Source organism: Cygnus olor, chromosome 6 (assembly GCF_009769625.2).
Source record: "Cygnus olor isolate bCygOlo1 chromosome 6, bCygOlo1.pri.v2, whole genome shotgun sequence".
Lineage (NCBI taxonomy): Eukaryota > Metazoa > Chordata > Aves > Anseriformes > Anatidae > Cygnus > Cygnus olor.
Genome location: NC_049174.1, coordinates 18,221,859 through 18,246,904, shown reverse-complemented (window position 1 = coordinate 18,246,904; position 25,046 = coordinate 18,221,859). Strand labels below are relative to the sequence as shown.

At 36.2% G+C, this 25,046-nt stretch overlaps 1 protein-coding gene across 2 annotated transcripts in view; it reads right to left on the bottom strand.

The window, feature by feature from the left end:
- OLA1 (Obg like ATPase 1) overlaps nucleotides 1-25,046 on the bottom strand; it is a 109,282-nt gene that overhangs the window by 3,722 nt on the left and 80,514 nt on the right. For both annotated transcript variants that reach the window (XM_040562041.1, XM_040562040.1), the window contains exons 8-10: nucleotides 3,866-4,006; nucleotides 3,073-3,169; nucleotides 884-1,006 (exon numbers count right to left, since the gene is read on the bottom strand). In XM_040562041.1, coding sequence (XP_040417975.1) covers nucleotides 884-1,006; nucleotides 3,073-3,169; nucleotides 3,866-4,006 — 361 coding nt within the window. The remainder of the gene's footprint in view (nucleotides 1-883; nucleotides 1,007-3,072; nucleotides 3,170-3,865; nucleotides 4,007-25,046) is intronic.

Below are 25,046 nucleotides of genomic sequence, written 5' to 3'. Positions count from 1 at the left end.
GTATTTAGTAACTCCAGATCAGATATAATTTGTCAGCTATAAGAAGGGCACAACTTTGGGCACCCAATCAGTCTCTGCCCTCTAGTGTTGAGAAAGCAGATAAAACTCTTCTGAACAGAAGTGTAACTACAAAGAAGTGTGAGCTCAAGAAAAGTTTTTCATTAAAAATCTTTACCATCTATTCAGTAGATAGTAACTAGAAAACTTCACTTACTGTAATACATTTTTGTGGGCCATCTACAATTATTACTGTACCCTAAACAGAGTAAGGCATAGCATTTTTTAATAAGGTATCAATCAACGGGCGATTTAATTAAATATTTAAATGGTAAATTTTAAGATTCAATTATATCTATCACAGACTACAATAGGAGTCCACTAGACCTAAAAACACAATGGTAATTTTTAAAATTCTTAAATATTCTTAAACATTTGCATTTGACAACTGTAATACCTTCACTGAAAGCTCAAAACAAGATGACACGCTGTTGGAAGAAACATTTTCTGTTTCCTGCTTTTCTTTTAATTTGAAAATCTGGTATCTCATGGTAAAAATTTGATTTTTCAAAAGCATGTTCATTTTAAAGATTATTACATTCTGAACACTAATATAAAACCTAAGAAAAAAAATCAGCATAGCTTTTGGTGTTCGGGTTGACATTTAGTCCATGAACTGTCATGTCTTGGATACTGAAACTGTTGCATTCCTGGTCAGTAAGTTGGTGGATTTCAATTCTTTCCTAAGTAGACAGTGGATTTTTGGTCTATTGCTAGAGGAAGGTGACTGCTAAATTCACTTAACATCAAGAACATCTTCCCAACGTAAAATACACTTGAAATTGTATATATGGAGGAAGGGAGAAGAAAAAGATGGGAAGCTCACCTTGACAGCGGCTTCTGAACCTCCTTCTTTAAAATCTTCATATTTCATTACTTCAGCCATAATGAATCCCTTTTCAAAATCTGTGTGAATCTTCCCTGCTGCCTGAGGAGCCTTCGTCCCTTTCTGTCAAAGGAAAGACCGGAAGAAAATTAATTGCATTTAAGAAGATTGATTGCAGGAGAGAGGTTTCTTCCTTTTTGATATGCTTTCTGGATCTGTTGAAACTTTGTTTCGTATCAGTTAAAATGTCACACATACAGCTGGGTAATTCTCAATATTGGGACACACAGATAAATGCCTTTGCCACAGATAAACCAACTGATATTAAAGAAAGGCAGCTTTGTTTTTTCCTAATAGGTATAAACAGCAGTATTGATTTTAGAAGCTATGATTGTGTTTTGTTGTGGGATTCACTTCGATCCCTAGCTCTCCATACAGAAAGTGAAGAAAATATAGATTTTTAAATAACTTTAAAATCTGAAATACTCTAGACTTTTAGTCACATCCAAATAATTTCAATTAAATGATAACATTCATTGGCGAATCATATTTGTAATCAAAAATGATGTGTGAATCTCAGGTTATATATACTGGCTTATTTTTATTTTGGAATAATTTTAGTAAGTCTAAGGTAGAACAAAATAAGTATTCTTACCAAAACGTCAACAACTGAATGACTAAAAAAATTTTTTTTAAAATCACATGCAAATATTATGAGATGATTTCAGCTTTTGCAGTAAAGGAGAATGCATTATAACTGTATGCCTTAAATTACAAGGACATACATTCTGTGCACATACAACCATGGAAAGAAATTTGAGAAATAATGGTGACCTAAAGGCTGCTTAATAAAGCATGTTAAAGTGCTAAGGAGTCTGACACTGTAAAGCACAGTTTTTACAATAAAAGATGTATTGGGTTAATATGGCTACTCACTGATGCTTACCTGACTAAATATCTTTGCACATTAAATCAAAGATACTTACAATCAGTCTTAAGATAAACCAGCTTTCAAATTTTCTAATAAAGAGCAAGCATTTCTCCTACTGAAAACAGCAGAGTTTCAGAACGTGCTTTTAAAAAGAACAGAACTTCTGCTTTTGTATTATTTTGGTAGCTATTTCAAGGACACTAGCTACGAGTTATCACGTAAAAGGAGACGCAGATGAAAAGACTAAAAAATTTTTCTAAAGCACACTTGTAAGTTTAATGTGCTGAAATATATACACGAACATCTGTAGCAGTATCAAGTAAAAATATAAATTTACTGGAAATTATGTTGATTAATGAAAACAAATTAATTCCTTTGAAATGAAATTAAATGCAGCACTGAAATTCACTGCACAGCTCTAAACATAATGATGCAGCAAATAAAAGCTCAGTGACAGATCTGCATCTCCAAAAGTTGACATTTTAATAAATTTTAAGGTAGAATTTATAACTGCATGCATTTCAAAATATTTTTCAATACTAATTTTTATATTATACTGTATTTTCAAAGGCAAACTACTACAGCTCAGCTCTTACCGTCCTCTGGGAATAAATTAGTCAATCTCTATGGCTGTAATCATTCTACATCAACATTTAAAATACGTAATTTAATTTTAGGCATTACATAAGTTCCTGGATAAACATATATAAAACTACCAAAATAAATCCGGTCTAAATATTAAAGTCAGTAAACAACCTGAATTATTGCACACTGATTTTAGGTTTTGGAGCCCAACTGTGTATCCACGAGGAATATAATGATGTTATATTGCTTTTATTGCTGAAAATGTAATCCGAGCAAAGCAAAGGAGGAATGAACCACCCGCAACCCAAACAAACTTAGTGAATACAAAATGAAAAGCAACATCAATTTCACTGCAGACAAACCCAGTCACACAGATTAAGCAAGCACAATACTGGTACGTCTTATCTCTGACCACAGGAGGAGGGTAGACAGATTCTACAGGATGAAGAAATTCAGACTATGTAATAGGCAGAATCAATTGTTACCTGCCTCAATCAATGCAGCTCCACTTTCACTGTTCAGCAGCTCACAAATAATTAAAGTTATCCTGGACAAAAACCTCATCTGTAATGACTAGCTAACCGCCACCATGACAAACTTCAAAGTCAGTGATATCAATCTGAATTCAATAGTGTGGAACTGGATATAGCTGATGAATAAGTATGAATCTTACCCTGATGGTCCATGCACGCACTTCATCTGGGCCTGCAGTGAAAAAGTATTCTAGTTGGAGTGCCGCATATCCAGCCTTAATGATCTTTGCTAAAGCACTGAAAAAAAAAAAATGAATCCAATTCATTCAATGTATACACATAAAACAGCTAAATGCCTCAAGTAATCAATTTATGTAGAAAGACATTGCATATTTGGAAGACACTGGATCTACTTTAAAACCCCGTGATAATCGGAGTAGCCTTTTTCTTTGAACTCTCTTAGAAGAACTTTTATTATTTTTTTTTTTTTTACTGCAGCATCATAAAGACAGTATTTTGATTTATTTGTTCCACAGGATACAGAAATATGGGATCCATCTAAAACACCCTATCAGGCAGCACTTTTGGTCGCATGCAGTTTTCGGGACTCCAGGTCATGAAAGCATAACTGTTTGACTGAAATTCAATATTGAAACAATTTATTAGAGTTCTTCAGAAAAATTATGGCAAAATTTTTTCCACCATCCCTGTTCCCCATGGATGACGAAACAGTTTTGGTGATCATTCCTTCTCAAAAATATACATAACTAATACCTATGTTATAATTAAAACACTGTACAGAGATGACAGATGACAGTTAAAAACTTAATTTAAAATAAATCTTTTCACTCTGTCTCATGGTAAAGAAAGGAGAAGATTCTCTCTTTATAATGGTAATTACTCTGTCATTTATTATTCTATCAGCGCAAGCAATTAAATTACTGCAAGGAAATAGTTGATAATAAAGTGTAGGGAAAATGAATGCTAATTAACCTTTGTGTCATGTTCTCTTCCAGATACTTCTGTTTCTCCTCAGCACTCATATCTTGCAACTTGAGTTCCAAGGCCCCACTAAAAGGAATGACCAAAGCACCCGGGTCGTGCTTGTCCACCCACTCTTTAATTTTTATCAACCTGTAGACAACAAAGGGCACAACATTATCTTGTAGTGCATGCATGGCTGTACCACATTCATTATTATCAAGTAGCACATACATATTCATAAGAATTGCACGGTTTTATGATGCCATCTTTTTGTGTATTGCTTTCCAAGGTCAAGGCATTAACAGGCAGCAATCGCTTCAGGTGTACTCCATTAACATTTCACTGTTTCTTGGTTTCTGTTTGGCATTTAATCTATAAGAAATGGGCATAATTTGAGAGAATAACTAGGTTTTAGAGGTTAAATACTTGCAATCTAAAATGCTAACTGAATAAAACTTCGTGGATCTGTGGACGTAATTTTTCTGAGACTTACAAAGGTGAAATTCATCAAATGTAGCAAAAACTGGGGGTCTTCAGTTTTTTTTCTGACATCACCTCGCACCCCCCCTTTTTTTATATATAAACATCTCTTCTCAGTGGCTAAGGCAACTGATATTAGCAGATCAAAAAAAAAACTACACACTGTAAACTCCTAGACAGCAAGCAGTACCCTGTTTTTTCTGGTTATTGATCTCAGAGGATGCCATAGCTAATGAATACAGGGCCACGTTGCTACTAGTTTCTCACACCTTTCTATTATCTCCCCAGGACAAAGCTTCTAGATATTACACTACTATTATTTTAAAATAATCAAATTTTTTATTTCTCATCTTCTGTTTTCTCTTCATAACTGGCAGCATCGGCAATAGCTTAGTGTACATCTATTTTTTTTTTAGTTGAATGAAATTAAGCATTTAGATCTACAGATTTATGGAATGTTTAAAGATCTGTTAATTCTGCAAATATTTTTTATTTGGATATTGAACAATCTTTAAACACAGACAGTGCATTTAGAACTGCAAATGCTATTTATTGTACATGTAAGAGAGATACTCATAAATGACCTGGAAGGATTGATGACTCTTCAAAATGTTACTTACAGGGCACTATTTCTGAAGAGGTGGAAATGGTAAGAACGGGGACAACTGTGCATTCAGCAAGTAAGCACAACAGGCAAGAGAATATTTCCTGCACGCTAAGATAAAGAGTACAAAATACAGTACTTTGGGTGCCGTAGATGTTTCAGACCTGAAGCACCCACCATACAAGCATAGGGTTTTATGCTTGCTGAGTTCTTTTTCTTAGTCCTGCTAATCTCCAAGATTTAGACTAAGGTTTTAACTGCTATTATACTAAAGTGCTTTGAAACTGTGGCCTGCAAACCTTTAAATAATCAATGCAAATGTCACTTCAGAAAAAAATGAACTGAACCACAAGTTCATCAACACACATTTGTCAAAGAAAATAGCAGGGGATCAGAGCTATTATGAGATTAAGTGCATGGCCCACTGAGTAGGGCTTTAGATAGGACAAAGAATATAAAAGTTCACTCAACAGTTTTCACACGTTTGTTATATAAGGCTGGTCCTTCTATCATTTACTTATGTAAATACCTCATCAGTGGTTTTCAATCCTCATTATACTAATCTTTTTTCCTCCAGTTATCCAATGAAAATAGTCTGGTATCCAGGACTGATACTGAAACACTTTTGCCTTCAGACACATCTGAACTGAAAATCATAATTAAGGTGCGTTCCTGAAACCACATGTGACATTTAACAGCGCTTCTAAAACTGACGTTTGTAGTTAACTAATTTACTTTGGCTAACAAACTGGATATCAAAGTTCACAGCTTATAAATGCCAACCTTTTATGGAAAACGTATCTAGGAATGTATCTGCTATTCATAAGCATACTTCAACATCTGTGCATACATCCTTTTTTTTTTCTTTTCTTTAAAAAAGTATCTAACAGCAGCCTCTGGACTAATTAAATAATGTACCAAGTGAAAGACAGAATTAAACATGCAAACTTCAAAAACTGAAACGGGCATGAAAGTCGTGCCTAAAATAGGATTCAAATTCTGTTTGGTAAATATGGTCATCGTAACTAATAAACTAAGAATTATTGTGGAACAACAAGATAAGAAATAATTACTTTGGCTAAAACACCAATTCAGAATAATAATAGTCTTAGACTGTCATTTTAACAGCTTTTCTATTGAGTCCTTAGAGGGATTATTTGCATTCCTCAGGTATTCTATTGTACAATTCAGATGAATAAAGACTTACAAATCATTCCTCTACCGCCAGTGTGAGACTTTGATCCAGTGAATACACCATTGTACCTTAACTATAATTGGCAAAAAACCTGACAGTGTAGAGCATCACAAGCTTAATAACAAAGGAGAATATCTCAAAGTGTTGACAGATGATCTTCATAATGCAGGAGCAGAACTGGTACATTTTAGCAATAAATGAGCACTGAGGTCCAAAGGTCTCTGAAGTGACTGACATCAGACCTGCTACAGCCTCACTAAAAGATACGGTACTGCATCGTACTCTGTAGAGACAGTCGGGTTCTCTGCCTGAGTGTTTCACTTTTGTGACTTTCAATGTCACAGAATTACTAAAAAGCACTCAGGAATTCCCCTAACAGTGACCAAAATAAAGCAAACAAAAATAAAAAGTACATACTCAAATACTGATACATATTCTAAATAAAACTTTCCCCAAAGCAAAACGGTTGACTAATGATTGGTAAAGTGGTCATGCAAGTTTGCTTTTAAACCAAGTAGTGCTAAACAGATAACCAAGTGCGCTAAACAGAACAAAATTCCCTTAAGAAATGGTAACAATTAACATCAAAGTCTGTTTTATTTGAGCACATCATTTTTCCATGGAAATACTAGGACATCTGCAACAGGACAGCATTAGCACATTTACTTGGACACATGTTAAGGTAAGCAAATCCTGGAGTATTTCTTCATTTTGTCATGCTACATGACAATAAATTACAAAGGGTATTGGACTTTAGGCAGAGAGAGAAGACTACTGACAACAGAAAATCTCAATTAAGAAAACACACTAAAATCTAACAACATATAAAAAAGCATTAAAACAGGCAGAAGAATCAATGACCATGGTTAACAGATGGAACTATTTTAACCTTGAGAAACAAGAAAGTGCTCAAGATGAAGACAGTACTTAAAGTCAAAACTACCTGTAAATGGTGTACACACTAAAAGCAATTTAAAAAATCCTCTTTCCTAACCATGTTACTAAAAATGCTGTTAGAAGCAGAGTCAAAACCAAATTCTGATTATAAACCATACAGCAGAAAGAAGAAAGGCTTTTCTTCTAGTTCTGCTCAGTAATAACAGCAAGGGATGTCGCAAAGCATTTTAGGCAACTAACAGTGCTCCTCTACTGAGATGGTTCAGTTGTTCCCTCCAGCTGCTTTGTGGAGAAGAGGACAGCAACTACAGCGGGTTCCTGAACTGAAATTCGACTCTGTTCACCACAAATGGACAGTGAGATCCTTTCTGGAAAAAAATACAGGCCCAACAGACAGCAAGACCACCGGACATTCCGGCAAAGACAAGAGTCTTAGATAAAAGTTGAACTTAAGACTAAATTAAAAAGGAGACTTTGTAAAAACCTGACACAAGAACAAAACCAGATCTGACTGGACTTGCACATGGAGGAGGCACTCAAAATTCTGACCTGGGAAAACAGCTAAGAGGAATTAACATGCTCACTTCCACACCTAACACTGTTACTGGTGGCTGATACATGAGGAAGGACAAAAGCATGACAACATACCTATTACCAACTTGGAAAAAACTGTGAAGACCTAAGTGTTTTCTTGCCACTACTAGATCCCCAAATTTAACAAAGGCATTGTTTCAGGGGATTCCAGATTTTAACTCTGCATCAGCCTGACAAGGAAAAAGTAAACTAAAGAAGCCAGTACTCCAAGAGCAGCAGGATCAGGATGACTACCAGAGTTAACTCCTGGCATTAAACCAGGATGCAGAACAGGATTTAAACCTTGGAAAAAGGTTTAAAAATCAGGACTGCCACTGAGAAGGCCAATAAGCAAAGAGCACCAAAAAAAAGGGAGCTGTGGAGACGGGAAGGAAGCTGTAAACTGTGGTGGTTCCTGAGGCAAAAGAAACCAATACCTGCAGACAGCCAAAATAAATAGATACAAGAGTTGCAGAAGGTACATTAACTATAGAATGACATTTGACAAGCTGAGTTTCACATGAGAAATCCAGCTGGGAACAGAGGCAGAGTTCCGATGGAAATAGAAGTAGTGATGGAAGACAGAAGCTGCAGAGAGAACGCGAGCTCTGAGGATACCTGCAAGACAAGATGATCTGAAAAACTGACCCCGACAAGAAAGGTGATTTGTCAAAGTAGGCTTTCATACAAGCAAGACCAAAAAAACTCACCCATCCAACTCATGGGAGAAAAACAATTGCTTCTCTGTCCTATGCCTGGAGTAAGAGTGGAAATTGGCAGAAACTAAACAGCATGGCAGGGAAGGAGAAAATACCAGGTAGCACCGCAAGAAAGACAGAAAGGTGGAGAAAGAAATATAAAGATCAAACTAAGTCATGAAAACATACAGAAGACTGGAGGAAAAGAAAAAAAAAAGATTTATAGATAAGAGCAAGACTACAAGGACCTAGGAATTTCAACATGTTCTCTCTCTTCACAGCTCTGAGCAACTGAGGATTTTTAGAAACTATTCATGGCAATCTGTTTAGTGCTTCCTTCCCCACTGCAGAAAAGCTTTTTTTACATACTTTAAGACTCAGATCTTTATTATTATTATTATTTTTTTAATTATTTTCCATTTATTTAGAGCTTTCCTTATATCAGACATGTATTAATTCTAACTTTCTACCTCTTAGTTTCTAAACTTCTAACCATTCTCACTGCTTTTTTTCTGCACTCTGTCCAGTTGGTCTAAATATTCCTGAAAGCACATGGTCCCCAACGCACTCCTCAGACGTTTCAATAATAAGGTCTTATAAGTGGGGGGAAGTGCTAGAGAATTAACTCACATTTTTCAGACGACTCTTCTGTTTATAAAACCTGGCACATCATTTGCTGTTGTTTTTTGTTTGTTTGTTTTTTGTTTTTTTTTTGGTGACAGCATTGCAATGTTATCTCATGCTCAGTTTATAACTTTTTGTACGACCCCATGTGACTAGCTTGTCCTTAATGCTATATTTGCATAGTTGATTATTCCTGCTTAAAATCCCTCTGCTCAGAAGCTGCACCCTAACTCTTTTTTTTACCTAATGATTTCTTCTATTTCTTGAGATGCTCCTAAATTCTAATTTTGTTCTCTGCATACCTGGACATCTCCTAGTTTGGGGTCATCTGCAGATTTAACAAGAACGCTCATCATCCAGCTCATTAATGGAAATACATAACAGTATTCAACCAGCAGCCGCTTCAGCAGATCTCATAATGAGATATTCTTCCATTTGGAAAGTGAACCACTGATAACTATGCTCTGTGTATTATCTTCCAACCAATCTTTCAAACTTTCAGTAGTTTCCATTTAACCAGAATTTCCTATCTTGTTTATGGAAACGCTGTAAGGCATTAAAGCCTTTAAAGCCTTAATAAAAATCACAATACATAGATTAGTATGTTTTTTCACAATATATAAGGCCATAAAATTTATCACAGATATCTGACAATTTTGTCTTCACAAATTCCTGTTGGCTACTACTTGTCCACTGGCTTGCTTCTAGATGATTAAAAGCACTTGAACTGTTCCAATGTTTATCTTGAAATTCATGAAAAAGTAATTAGAAATTGCTTGTTTCTTCTTTCCTCTTTGTGGCTGCCTTCTGTCTTTTGAAGCCTCACCCATTACCCACAAGTTATCTACAGTGATGACAAATTAGGAAGTAATTTTTTATTTATTTTTTTTTTACCAGGTCCCAAATGCCTCTACTATAAGAATCATTAGGTTTAGTTGATTTGGTGGGGTGGGAGAGGAAAATCCAATTTATCTGAGCTCCAGTGCTACACGATACAGTTCGCAGGTGATGTCCTTTCTTTCCATTTTGTTAGCATGCGGACTCCACAAAGACCGGGTCCTGCTATTCTCAGCACTATAGGTATACATACATACGTAGGTAGAGATACATACAAACCTGCACAGCCTCAGTAAGCTTTCATTCTAAATTTCTATTATCAACAAAGAATGGAACACGGAAAATGATGAAACCAATGTATATAATAATGTTATATCACAAAATAGGTCAGTAGTAGAAATCAAGAATGGGAAACAAAGCTCAGGCCGTAATCTGTTACTCTGCTGTAACAGACGAACATGCTGTAACTCTTACTGTTACCTGGCTCTTTTTGAGGGTATCCCTTTCTTCTTGCCCTACATGAACAGAAAGGAAGACTAAACAGGAAAATATTAAAGAATAAAAAGGTACTTTCTTCCCCACCATGACAGCTTGCTTTTTATGAAGAAAAAAGACTTACAGAAGGTTTTTGGAGTACCTGTTACTGGCCTAGGCAATCCCATTTCAAACCATCAGTGGCATTTAGGAATTTATTCTACTTTATTTGCAGTTCCCAGATGGTCTGTAGGAACACAGCAACCCTCAGATTTCAAAAGGCCCCTTCCCACCCCCCGCCCTCACCTGCAAGTACTTCACAGCAACACTTCAGAGCCGACCACCACGTCCCACCAGCGGGGCTGCTCCCTAGCCAAGAGCCTCCCCTCAGCCCCTCGGGACGAGCGCTGTGGGAGCTCACACCTTCATTTGTTCTGTGTGTCCCGAATGCTTTAACTTCTTTCATCTTTGGTAACTTCCCAGAGTCTGATGTTCATATCCCCTTCAGGATCCTGCCTCCCGCTCTACTCACTGAATCCAGATGAATCTCCAGAGACGAGGGTGGAGAACTGATCTCACCCCTCAGGTGTCACTTGCACCCCCACCACGCACTGACTTTGGCCTTACACCACGAAGTGCAAGAGTCCTTAAAATTCTTTACCACAAAAATTTTGGGGACTTCTGACACATCCTGTGATAGGTACATTAAACGAGGCTGTAGAGAGGTAGGGGTTGGTCTATTCTCCCACGTGCCTGGTGACAGGACGAGGGGGAATGGGCTCAAGTTGCGCCAGGGGAGGTTTAGGTTGGATATTAGGAAAAAATTATTTACCAAAAGGGTTGTTAGGCATTGGAATGGGCTGCCCAGGGAAATGGTTGAATCACCAACCCTGGAGGTCTTTAAAAGATGTTTAGATGTAGAGCTTAGTGATATGGTTTAGTGAAGGACTTGTGTTAGGTCAGAGGTTGGACTGGGTGATCTTGGAGGTCTCTTCCAACCTAGACGATTCTGTGATTCTGTGAATCTTATGACAGAACAGTTATATAAAGTATTTCGTTCTACCAGAACTGATTTCACACATTTTTAACTTAATTGTAATTTCAACTGATACTATATCAAGAAAAGAAGAATAGAAGTTTCTGATCTACACTGTCATTTGCCATTTATTCAGATGTTTTTATAACTTTCCTTAACATTCTCCTTTCAAATTTAAGCAATTCCAGGCTCTCTGCCTCATGTATGTCAAAGCCAGTTTTTCCATGGCCTTGATCTCTATCACTGCTGTTATCCTAAATCCCCTCTAACTCTACAAAATCATTTGGTAAATGGGGTGACCAGTATTGCACCTACTATTTTAGTTCACGTTGAATCCCGGTTTCTAAAGAAACATTTTTTTTTATAACCTAGACGTGAGCTTCTCATCCTATCCCTTATCCATCCAGATGTTACACCTGCTTTTCTGCTACCAGCTGGACATGGAGCAGGGGTCCTACCAGCACTCGCTGCAGTCATACTCAAGCCATTCACCAACAAAAACAATCTGGCAAAATGCAGTTTAGGGAAGGAGAGAGAATTCATTTATTTCTTTACTTCTACATCCCTTTTCTTTTAGAAGTTAGATCAATTCACTTGCCCATGTATCCTTACAACCAGTTGTGTCAACAGAATGGGAAGATGGTGTAGGAGCAGCTGAAGACTGAGGGACAGGAATGCATTAAGTTAGCCTTCCACTCAAAAAAGAGCAAAGCTACGTAGCCAGGTTTAATCAGGATTTTTAGTGTTTATTACCGGAGAATGCTGGTGTATGACAAGTCCTCGGTCACAATTATCCTGTATGAGACCACTAAAAAAATATATCCTCTGAGGCAGAAAACTTTAGTTGACAAGAAAAAAAAAAAATCAAGGTAATAATGCTGGAAATTCATGTAAAAGCAATTCACACCCAAGACACAATTTTGTTAACAAATTGTCTAATATAGTACAATATGTTAGCAGTATACAGTTCTCAGTTTATATGTTCTAGATGAACTACCTGGCGGTATTCACTGTTTTGTGGTATGTTAAAACGGACAAGGATGTTAACAGTTCACTTACAACGTTATGCTATTGACCACTTTTTGAACATATTTCACATCAAGATTTAGCTAACACAAAGCTTGTTTAGTTGTTTTGGGTTTGCAAGATGTTGGCACTGTGAAAGAAATTGTAACAGAGAACATGATGTTACCTGTAAACTGAATACAGATGTCAGTTAAAGGACAAAATACTTCTATAACATGGAGAAATAAAGCCTGCATAACAGAAAAATCAAGTTGTTGATCTCTAAAACCAAGTCCAAATTCAAAAATATCAAGATGGTAAGAGAGAGAGCAAAAAAGAGGCAAAACAATCCAGCATGATTTTCCTGCCAATAAAGCTTTCAGTGAGAAAAGACTTCCAGTACCTTATAAAACAAATTCCATCTAACCAAAGGTCAAACAAGGTAACCTTATTTTAAACATTCGTAAGGAGCATCATTCATGAAGAATGAAGATCTTGAGATTCATTTTAAACATTCCTTTCTGATCTAATGTTCAAAACTTCGGTAATACCTCTTTATCTATAATATAGGCCCCATTAAAGTGATCAAAACCAATTATAACTTAAACAATAATAGAAATGGTACTACTCTGCTGCTGCAGCACCTGCATGTATGTGAAAGGCTTACAGTATCCAGTTCTCCTTGGTCTGCCAATTCTGAAAATTAATTGTCTTAACTCAAAAAAGACATAGCTTTTGCTGTCAGCAAGCATCAAGTACAGTCAGGACGGAACTACTGATGAAACTGCGTAACAATGCAGACTGCAACAAATCATGCACATTACATGTTTCATGGTTATAGACATAATAGGCTCCATTTGTGGCAGATATACTTTGGACAGAAAACAAGCCTTTGGAAATTCACATCTTGTCATTCTTTCTGCTATCATTGCTAAAATAGAGACTTTTGAAAAGTTACCTTAAAAAGTTTATAACAGTAATTTAACAAATACTCAGTCAAACTATAGCAAATCTCAGTCACAAGACCTATGTGAAAAATGATGATGACTGAGATACTACAGATCAGCAGAAAGAATCCCTATTCCACAGTGAGGTTTACATTATGGCATGATAATTTTAACTTTCGTCTCTTGACACCGCTTCTTACGTCACATGGAAAACTATATTCTTAAGGATCCTGTATGAAAAAAGTAGAATAATTTATACCAATGCAAAGTCTCAAAGTACAAAATCCCATAAAAAGGGATTATAAACCATGTAGAAACAGAATATTTGATCAAAAGAATACGTGATGCTTTCAGAAAAGGAACTTTACATGAAACACACGATGGACAACATCTTATATTTATATTCCCTAATTCTATGCAGTGTGTGCACATGTATAGTAATAAACACAAGGCCATACTCTCAAACAAAAAAATATGATCTACATAAAACTCCCACGTAATTAAATATATATATACACACACATATATATAGTAACAACACTTGAAACTAGATACTAAAAGAGTAATTGGGAATATATTCCACTAGTGCTAATTAAAAATCTGCAACAAGTAACACAAATACAGACTACACCATGTGTCAGTTTTGGCTTTCATTAACATTGCACAACAATCAAATGAAATCTAAACAAACTGGCTCAGAATATTGCTCTCTGATTCTCTTAATGAAGTATCTTCCCCTGCTCACACATGATAAGCGGAGATATTCCTTGCATCTCCAATACTCTTTTTTATCATTTTAACTGTGGAGTCTTTCTACACCACACAACTCACAAATTCTCTCTTCATTCCTCCATCAGTTGTTAAAAACTATGTAAGCATTAAAACTGCAAGAGCCAAGTGTTACTACGATAAGTGCATTAGATTTAAAATAATAAAACCTGTTTATTTTTGTTTTCTGCACCCAGCTTACCATATAGTAGGTCCACACTTTGATATCATGCAATACTACAAGCAAGATTTTTGAAACAATTTTAACAAGACTAGAAATAAAAGTCACAGAAGCTAGCAATATTGGCATAAGCTGTGGGTGTTTTTTGACAAAGAAAAGACCAAATTCGCTTTAGTAGGAAATACCCTACTCAACAAATCAGAAATTAACTTTGATATTTATCCAGAAAAAGAACAGCTTCTAAGCTCTCAGTACAGCAATGAACGAATTACTTAGCTGAACACTTAACATTCACAGTATAGCAACTCCAAGAATACAATGCTTCATTTCAGACACCTGATACCTAATCTCACTCTGCTCCCTACATAGTTAATGAAGCAGGAGGCTCTTCTGAGAGCAATTCAGACCACTTAAATTTGGACTCCTGTTCTAACATTCTCCTTAAAGCATCATCTTTCTGCTTTTCATAGGCTGCTTTAGAAACTAACCATAGCATTAACTGCCTAAGTTGTACCTGTAAAATTCTGTGGTGTGTCCAAGTCTTAGCCCCTGCTGGTACATTTCCCCCAAATACTCTCTAATAAATACAACAATAGATACTGTACTGTCAAAGGAACATCATCATGTCCAAATAAAACACTAAATGAGCCAGGGATTTTCACAGTGTGCAGAGATGCCTTGACCTGAATAGCTGTCACAAAACTATTCAGTTCTACAGTCTGTTTATCTATTTAAACTATGGTGAACAGAAAAAAATAACAATATTTGAACATTCTACTAAAACATACTTGTCCTACAGGAACACTAACTTTGATTTTTCAGAAGCAGGAACAATTAAGTATAAGGATCATTGTCTGAAATGACACTGCTTATCTGACAGGCTGTAAAGGATCTGTTAGACAATTTTTATGGCTGAAAATGGAATGAAAAATACATTTGTCAGAGATACTCTTATTCTGTGGGTGAGTACATATAAAACATTTTTATTTTGCAAACACCAAATTAAAACTTGACTTACAAAACCACCAGTATACTTATCTTCACTTTCTTATTGATTATGGAATCAGGATGCACTGAACACTCCCAGACATTTTAACTGAATGTATTTGACTGAAAAAAGTTCCACCTCTAAGTCACAGCTCTCCGTGAAATGTTTTGCCCTTACAAATACTAACACTAACAACAACAACAGAATCAAAAGAGACAAACCTGAAGTGCAAGCTACATCAATCTTTATGACCTGGCCAGAAACCACTTTTCAATAGAAAACTGGGAATGTCAGCCCAAAACCAAGCTAATTCATGTTCAGTCTCTTCTGACTACGTAAAAGGCTCCATGTGTGGTGGCATGCATGATAGTTGTCAACATAAATGAAAATGTTCATGAATAAAAAACAGCCTGCATAAAGAGCTAATTATAATATTACTATCAATTGCTAGCTTGCGCTTGCAAATCTTTCATATCGTATAAATGCATTGTTTTTGACATTTCTCTGTAGCTAAACATCACATCATCTCACTTTCTCAAAGTAATTCAAATATGCATGGGATATACTATAGGAAACGTATCTAGAGTTAAAAAGAGAAAGCCTATGACATAAATGTACATTGTCATTAAACATTAATTGAAAACAATCAGCTCCCAAGTCAAAAGAATTCTATATTTCTGATAGCCTATATAACCTGTTTTTCACTTTCTTGTTCATTCCTTCTTTCTATCCAAAACAACACTTGAAAACACTTCACCCAATCGTGCATTTGAAGACTAAAATAATGGATACACCATTTGTTTACCATTACAAAACCACTTGATTATAACAGATCACTTAGACTTTTAGCATATGAGATGCATGAAAACCAATCTTATTTTAATGACCAAATGGATTTATTTTCTCTGTTTTAGAAATACCATATAACTTTAAGTTTGGAAAAGGCCTGCTCAGCAGGCAAAAGCTCTAGTAAGCACTATATGGTTAAAGGCAGACCAAGCCAAAGGAAAAACACTAAAAAAATTCTAGTGGGCCATTATTCTGGTATGTGATCGTCAATTCATTCCTCCACCGAAGAGTCACTTATCAGATACAAAGCTATTTTAGACTTAGTTTGGTTGAGCAATGATATCATCAAAGAAGAAACAATCACAGAAAATAACCTTGGTAAATACAAGTAATTTGGTTTAAAGGAAGAAATAAAGCATGCCCTGATAACTTTATTCTCATTGATATGACATATGATTTTCTACGCAGGAGGAATGCATCTATAAAGTATTTGATACGGTGCTGTGTGTGAAACTACTCGCTCACCAGTAAAGAGGTGGAAGTGGATTTGTATAGACTGTGCACTGAGTAATGCACTCCATGTGTTGACAGGAGAACAACTTGGTGTATGAGGATATCATTAATGAAGTTTCTCAAACTTATACAGATCTTTTTAATACCTGCATTCATGACCTTGACACAACCATTAGGTGCCTGCTACGTCCGCTACAAGACCAAGAGATGTCTTCCTCAAGGAAGTAGCCATCATCATCAATTTGGAGTGGCAAAAAAGGGGGATCATGACATGTTAGTCTTCCCCAAAACAGCTCTAAGCCACCAACACAATGCAACTTGGAAAAAGCAAATGTAATCTACAGATCTTGCTGGAAACATTTCCCTTTGTTTAATCAGATACTTTACATCTGCATATAAGCTATTTATGGAAACATGGAGTACTACGTGCAGCTGTAGTCAGCTAAATTCACAGAAAGATGACTTATTTTCAGAACAGATACAAGGTTTTCAGAGGAACAGAAACCTCACATAAATGATAGAAGCACAGAATTGATAATGCCTGCTTCAAGTACAAGAGGCAAACACCAATTAAGTAAGATACTATTTAATCTGCAGGACAAAACTACCAAAACCACCAATGAAAAAAACAGCCCCAGAAAAACGTAGGCTGGAAATTGGCAGAATATTTTCAAAGCAGGACAGCAGCGAGGTTCTGTGGACAGCCTCCCAGTACTAAGTGCAAAACAATCAGCTACTGATAAAAAAAAATCTTAATTAACTTATGAAAGTCATTGCTACATTGTGTAGCTACCAACAATAACTGGTTCTGTTCTGAATGCAGAGGAGGGATTACAGTAATTTAGGGATTACCATATAGTTACAAGGAAGCATTACACTTCGTGAATTCAGAAGTACATAAACGCTACCCAGAAATGCAGAAGTGGGACAAATCGGTCTCAATCTGATACAAATCAAGTCCCTACAGGTTTTGTAAAAACCAGTGTCTCCACTAGGGAAAAGGCATGAAGAACATAAGTTTGACATGTCTGTAGCTATCCAGCTGACCAACAGTGGTAGGCTGGCAGACTGAGCATCGCACACAAAGTCCTCACTATCCACACAAACATTATGGTACCTACTGTTCATGCAACATGTTATTATTTTTTAAAGAATTAGTGTACATCAGTAAACACTGTTGTAAGGAAACAAGATTCAAACTTGTGGAAAATTAGACTCCACGAGTTCTGCTCTTCCAAAAGAATATGTAATAGAAGTCAAAATTAACCCATGATATTCTCAGACCATGTATAGGTCAGCATGGTTCCAGCACCACTCATAAGGGAAGTGCAAAAAGGGCAGAAGAGGTGGCTACAGTACTTGCATCACAGCTATGGAATAAGTGATTAAAATTTGTACCTTGCCCAAATTTTGAAAAAATAGAACTAATGAGAACACTGGATATCATTATCCCAGCTGGTCAAATGAAGAACATGATCGCTTTAAAACGTGTGAAAAAGTTAATAAAAGTTACTTACTTGGCATCACGAATGGAAATCTAAAAGAGACAAAAGAGAAGTCTAGTTCTCCAACCCCAAATCTCCAGGCAGATTAACTGCCTTTAACATAAAGCTACCCCTTGTCCTCCTCCAGTTTCATGTCATTATCAAGTTTTGCTCCAGAGGAAGTGAATCCCATTGACAAAAGTCTCCCATCCTACCCAACCCTGCTGCATCCTCAAAAGCAAGCTTGTCCTTTGCACTGGGCAAGACTCCCTGCAAGGGAAATGGAACTGTTAGCATATCCGGGAGCAGACACGCCTCTGAAGCAGGAAATGGATTCTAAAATGCACTGGTACCCTTCACATGGACATTTTGCGACTTCAAAGTGCTTTGCTTTACAACATTAAGCCATTTAACATACCTGTACATAAATTCCAATTTCTAAAAAGGCAACCAATAAATGTGCTAAATTCTATTCTGAATGTACTCATTACATATCTACTACACAAACTATCTTTGAGCTACAAACAGTAAGTACTAGCCCCTTGATGTGCTAGAAGCTGGGTAGAGGTAAGACATCCTTCTGTATGATGTCACAGATACTTGCAAAGAGCAGAGAAACAAAAAGACACAGTTCTGAGTTTCTCCATCTTACAAAACAAGGCATTAAAAACCTAGTGAGTAGAGTCTCTTCTGACCCTTCTTCCTAAATACAGCTGCTTTCCCATGCCATCCAACAGTTGTTCACATTCTGTTGCTCATTCTGGTTTCTTTTCCCAGCGTCATTCTCTGATCTTCACAGCTTTCCATCCTGGTCCAACAGCTCTTTAGAAAGATGCTTCCAAGTGCCCCCCCAGCATCTCTTCATTCAGTTTGTACCTCTCTCTTACTCCGGCTTTCAATCCCTACCACACTTTTTCCTTTTGCCTCATTTGCAGGGCAAACCGTTTTGGTCCTGATCAGGGACCCAACTCCTCATCAGTTTCTTTCATTCCTCAACATACAGAACATGAGGAAACGGCCTCAGGACATGCCAGGGAAGGTTTAGATTGGATATCAGGAAGAATTTGTCCATGGAAAGGGTGGTTAGGCACTGGAACAGTCTGACCAGGGAAGAAGTGGAGTCGCCATTGTTAGAGGTATTTAAGAGACATATAGATGTGCTGCTTAGGGACATGGCTTAGTGATGAACTTGTAAAGTTACACTGGTAGTCGGATTTAATTGTCTTTTCCAATCTAAATGATTCTATGATTCCATACAGAGGGACAGATGGATCAGAGACACATCCAAATTCTGGTTAGGTATGCTCAGTTCTTAAGTAACAACTGACTAATTCCAAGAGAAGCCCTCAGCTACTGTGTATCTCACCGTATTTACTACTACACCAATATTTACCACTGCACTTTCTTACATTTTATTTAATAATTAAATCATAGAAATATTGAAATGTTGTAATTTGTGTTCTGCACAAATGCAATGTATTTTTTAAGATTTTCCCATTAGGAGGAAGAGAAAGTAATTATGTAATAGGCTAAAATGGCTCAGGATTGAAATAAAAATTTAAACAAGAAATAGTGTATAGACATTGAGTTGCTAGAGACACAAAAATGGTTCTACAAAGGCATTACAGCTTATCATATACATAGTGGTATTTGTTTAAGAAATATTCATTGTAAGTCCTTCAGTAAAATCTACAAAAGCACTGAACTTATTGTATTTCTAGTGCCTCTACTTATCAGACGAAGTCTTCTCTTTTCACAGGCAAAGGACAAAAAAAAAAGGGAACCTAAATACATCAGGCTGTGGTACAGTTAACAAACATCGTATCTTTCCTAGAAAGAGAAGTTCTTCTCAGCAAAGATGCTGCTAGTAGTTTCTCTAGCAGGCTCCTATAGTTACTGTATGCCGTACTTCGGCACGTACCTGTGGAACACCCAACGAGAAGTGCCAAGACTGCAGAAGACAATACGGTGTGTCCTTAGTTTGCTTTTAACCACATCAAAACTACAAATTACACATCAATCAGAAAGAAGATGCTACATTCCCAGATCTCTTGATAAAAATAATATGAACCATAGAATTTCCTGGTGACAAGATGCCTAAACCAGAAGTACTTTCCTAGCTCTACAGCAGTTATAAAGCAGCACGTAGTAATTCTTTACGGAAAAAGAGTTTATTGAATTTGTACAAAACTTGTACGCTGCAATTTTCAAAAAAATCACCACAGTACAAATGCATTCCATTCATTCAAAAGCAGCCCATACTCAGTACTATAGAAACTGAAGGTACTGCTCAATGCAATGATTCATAGTTTCTCTAATAGAAAGATTCAGCAGTTTTCAATCGAGACCTTTATTCCCTCTCTGAATAAATGATGCCTGAAATTTTTATTCTTGTTCTAATGGAATTTCAATGGCCTTCACTGCAAATCTACTGGAAATTTTCGCATATTAAGTGGAAAAAATTAAATGATGTTAACCACATTTTAATGTGATTAAAGCTGACAGGGTCATTATTTCTGCTAATCACTCAGTTTAAAAAGCTCAAACAAAACTTTGTAACAGCCAGTGTTTTTTTCTATTTTTCTGTATGTCTACTGTAGTTGAGAATTAAAGCCACTACAGAATATGAAACAGTATATATCATGAAAAAGAGTTTGCTCCAATTTGTACATGGATTTCATTATAATTAATCTCAAGATTAAAAAAAGAAAGGGGAGGGGAATCAATCTTACAATATGTATACCACTACCACTTTTGTCTTCCTCACTTAAAAGGCAACAGAACACAGAGAGCTTTTCCTGTAGCTCCTATTTGTTACTAAAAATGAAAAAAATATCTCTGCATGCCTCTACTAAGTAATGAAAGGTATACGTAATCATATAAAATCTTTTATTTTGGAAAGTGGCTGTTGGGCCCTTCAATACAAAGTTCTGTGTTATCAGTGAAGTCAGCAAAAGCTAGAAAATGGGCATTGAAAAAAGTAGAAAATAGAAGCAAGAGACAACGATGAAAAGCAAACGGTATTTGGTTATCAGTGTCTTGTAGTTTCCTCTAGTGGACATTCGACAAAAGAACAGAAAACAGAGACAGCTGCTCTTGCTCAAAGGTCCACCAAGTGCAGCTGCACCTCTGCGAGATGAGGAATAGACCACAGAAGCCTCAGGGTGACCAAAGAGGGTAGAGGGATCGAAACTGAAAAACAGACATCCGTCTGCCTCATCAGATCTCCTGGGTGGGAGTTGTTTGAGGTTTGTTTTTTGTTTCTGGATGGGAGGAGGTTGTTTGAAGTTTTTGTCTGTCCTGGGTTTTAGGTTGTTTCTGTTGGTTTTATTTTTTTTTTTTTTTTTTTTTTTGCATGATCAGTCTTTTCTGTAAAGGTCATCAATGTAATTAATTGCTTATTGCCGGCTTTATTATTACTACTGCTCTCTGTGGATGGATCCTTATTCCTGAAGGACCTATACATCTCACACCAACCCCACGCCCTCAAAAAAAAAAAATTGATGGGGCCATGTTCTCTCTGTTCAGAAAATCAAAACTAAGATGATTAAAAAAGGGGGGGGGGAAGCATTTCAGCATCCAAATTCATTTTTTCTATGTAAGTAACTGTTTATACTTAAGTTACTTTAGAAGAGAATGAAAGTTCAGACTGATTCACATTGATTATTTCCATCTGGTTTAATAGATACATTTCAACCTTACTGAATCACTAAATACAAAAACTGTATTACAGCAGCTTCTTCTATTACAAAAAAAAAAATTAAAAATTTCAAACAAGACCATTACCTTCATAACCTTAAGGTACATGAAATTAATCTGAAAAACATTTTATTTCCTTCCCATTCCTCGGCAAAGTATCCAATCACATATACAGTGATTTTTAGATCTGCTACATGATTAAAACAAAAAATGCTAAGAAAAAAACATAGTAATTAATCATACATAACTCTCTCCAAACAAGAATTTTTTTCTACCTTCATATCTAGCATGTACTCCTAACTCTGTATTTCAATACTCAGCAGCCTTTTTTTTTTCCTGAAGAATATTGCTTCCTGCCTGAATACTTTCTGTAACAAGAAAAAAAAAATGTCAAACAACATTAGATCTTTTTACAATCAAGAAACAAACTACATTAATATCAATATCACTTTACAGCTGGAGTTTGTGATGTTCTCAAAAAGAAACATTACTGGTATTGTTGGACCTTCTAGCTTTAGCGTGATGCCATGCACTAGTGCATCAACTAACAGCCTCACAGAATTCTTGTGCTCATCTAAGAAGGGACCCTGCTGAATGTCCTAATGCATCTTATTGTGAATCTTCAGCAAATAAAACTTCATGTATGAGCTCATGATGTGCTTTGCTGCTGGAAAGTCACAGACTCTGTGGGAAGCTTTTTATCTTCCCAGCAGTCAGTTCTCTGAGAACATCAGTGCAGCTACTGTAGTTACCTGTAGATTACTTGTATTTTCTCACATCTGTGTCCAGCAATCTAAACCATGATGATAAAGGGTCATTAGGTGTTGAGTGAGGAAGGGGATGGACTAGACAATTTGCTCTGATAAGCTCCTTGTTGCGAGCTCCAGTTTAGAATGTGAAACGCAGGGTACGCACGTTCTCAACTCAAAAACCAGCTCACTCGCAGCACCAATTAAAAATCATGCTCATGCCATCTGAAACTACATGAAGACATCTTATCTGAAATTTTTGCAATTAATAATATTGTAGCAAAAATAATTCTGTCATGGTAAAAAGGGCATCAACTGTCTATTAGCCACAAAAGCATTCAGGTACAATTACTGAGATAACTGCTGTTTGGAGCACAGCAAAGCAATTTCCCACCGTGGGACTTAGAGTTCAATTTACCAGTTGGGCAAATATTTTGTGCTCTGTAGTGGTCTACAGAGTTAACAGTTACCTGTAACATTTGAGCTGTGTTATACTTGAAAACTTTCTTCAACCAAAACAGGTGTTTCAGCTTTACCTGCTCCCAAGAATACATATTTTTCTAACATGGTTTTAAGAACCATTTTAATGCTTTTCAATTAATATTAAATGCAAACTTATGAAAGAGCCAATGGATCTATTTTCCCATTCCAAGCTGCTCACAGTGAGGTCCTGTAAGTTATAGGCTACTTGGAAGAGGCATGAGAATACACACAATGCCATCTGTAAGACTATGTTAGTCCTGAAGTGAACTTTTTTTCCCTAGAGGATGGTCGAAATTAAGTAAAATAACAACCTGATCACTTAACTAGACAATACTGTCACAAATGGAAGAAAGCTGAGAAAGCTGTGTTTTCACATGTAGCAAAACCAAATTATACCATGAACACAATATGTAGTGAAAATGCTCCACTGACTTGCTCAGTAATAGAGCTCTAAGAGTCACTTAAGATATATATAGTGTCAAGTTCCAAATAGTATCATGGTATTACATTAAGTGATAGATTAACACCTGAAAAGGCAAAGGAGCCATTGAACATTTGGTCAACATGCAAGTCATCAAAAGAAGTTGACATGCAAGTATGAAGAATGTAACTACTACACTTCCCTCTTCTCAAAATTAAAGGTTAAAATAATTACCATTCAAACACTAACTCATCAGCTTAGATAGTTCAAAAAGGGTTTTTCTCCATTGCCCTTGCAGAGATGACGATATCCTGCTATGTTGCTTTTGAGTCTTAATTTCAAGTCAGGGAAAACAGACAGAATACTGCTATTTTAGACAAAAAAAAATCAGGTCTATTTCCAAAGTAGGATAACAGTAACAGTGCATGCTCACAATGGATATTCCACAGAGACTCGAAGTCAGTTATTTGAAAATGAGTTTTTTAATTTGGTCCATTACTTTTATTTTATACATATACCTCTGCTGGTTCTATTTTCTGCAGCAGCACTAGCTACGTACACCACACTTGTGCCTTTTTTTTTTTTTTAAACTACATGGCCTTTAGTGAAAATGCAACATTTGAAGAACTAACATTAACAGTCTGCATCATCACAGAAAATGAATCCTTAATAATTATTCATACACCAAGTAACTGTAAACCCAAATCATTTCAGAAGACCTGAATGTGTCAAGAACTTTGACAATTATGACTGGAGCCAGGAAACTGTAGCACTGCAGAATTTCTTATGAATTTTTCTAGTTACTTTTTATAAATGCTGTCCTAGATGACAGCTTAATGTGTACCACATGCAATATTTATTCTTCTTCAGTGTCAGACTGTCTAGCCATCCAAGGGAATACAAAGAATGTCACTTATTAGGATAAAAGCACAAGGAAGGTAATCAAGGACATATGTAACATCAGCCAATCATGCCCTATTTCAACATCCTATTCCATTCATAACAGTTCAACAATTATTTGCTTACTGATAACTTGCTTTCAGGCTGTTTGTGTTCCCCATAATGGTGGTTTGCATTTATTTTGCTCTTTAGAATTGGACACTTGCTGTGCCATGCATGTTTGTCAAAACTTTATATCTTCTGTCAGAAATAGCGTTAGCACATCAAATCATTTCTGTGTCAGAAATCACTAATAGAACAATCTAGTTACCTTTTATGTCAATAGGGCACTGACATAACCAGAAATCAGAAACAAAAGGCTATCACACAACCACATGCTGCTGCAAGACAGGCAACTAAAATGCTTCTGTTTAATACACCTTGAGCATCTAACAATATCTTTATTGAAAACCTAATACAGAAATTAGACCTTGACTAGAATGCAGAAATATTTCAGAAATACAATCTAGGCGTAAAGACATTAGCCGCTTTTTTGAGCTTGTATAACTAAATTCGTTACTAGTCCTCCATGTCTCTTTGACGACATTTTTAGTTATTTATCTTACAGAACACCTACATGGAATACTTGTAGACATTCTTCAGCTGACTCCAATCTATTTGATGGATGCAAGTTATGAAAAATCATTAATTTACAAAGACAAATAGAGACAGGCAGATAGAGGGAGCCAAAGACAAACATTTACCTTCAATAAAGTTATTTTTAAATAATAATAATTTAAAGAATCCTACAGGAAACTGAACACGCGTGCACATGCACACACACTTCATTAATCTGAGTATCCTGA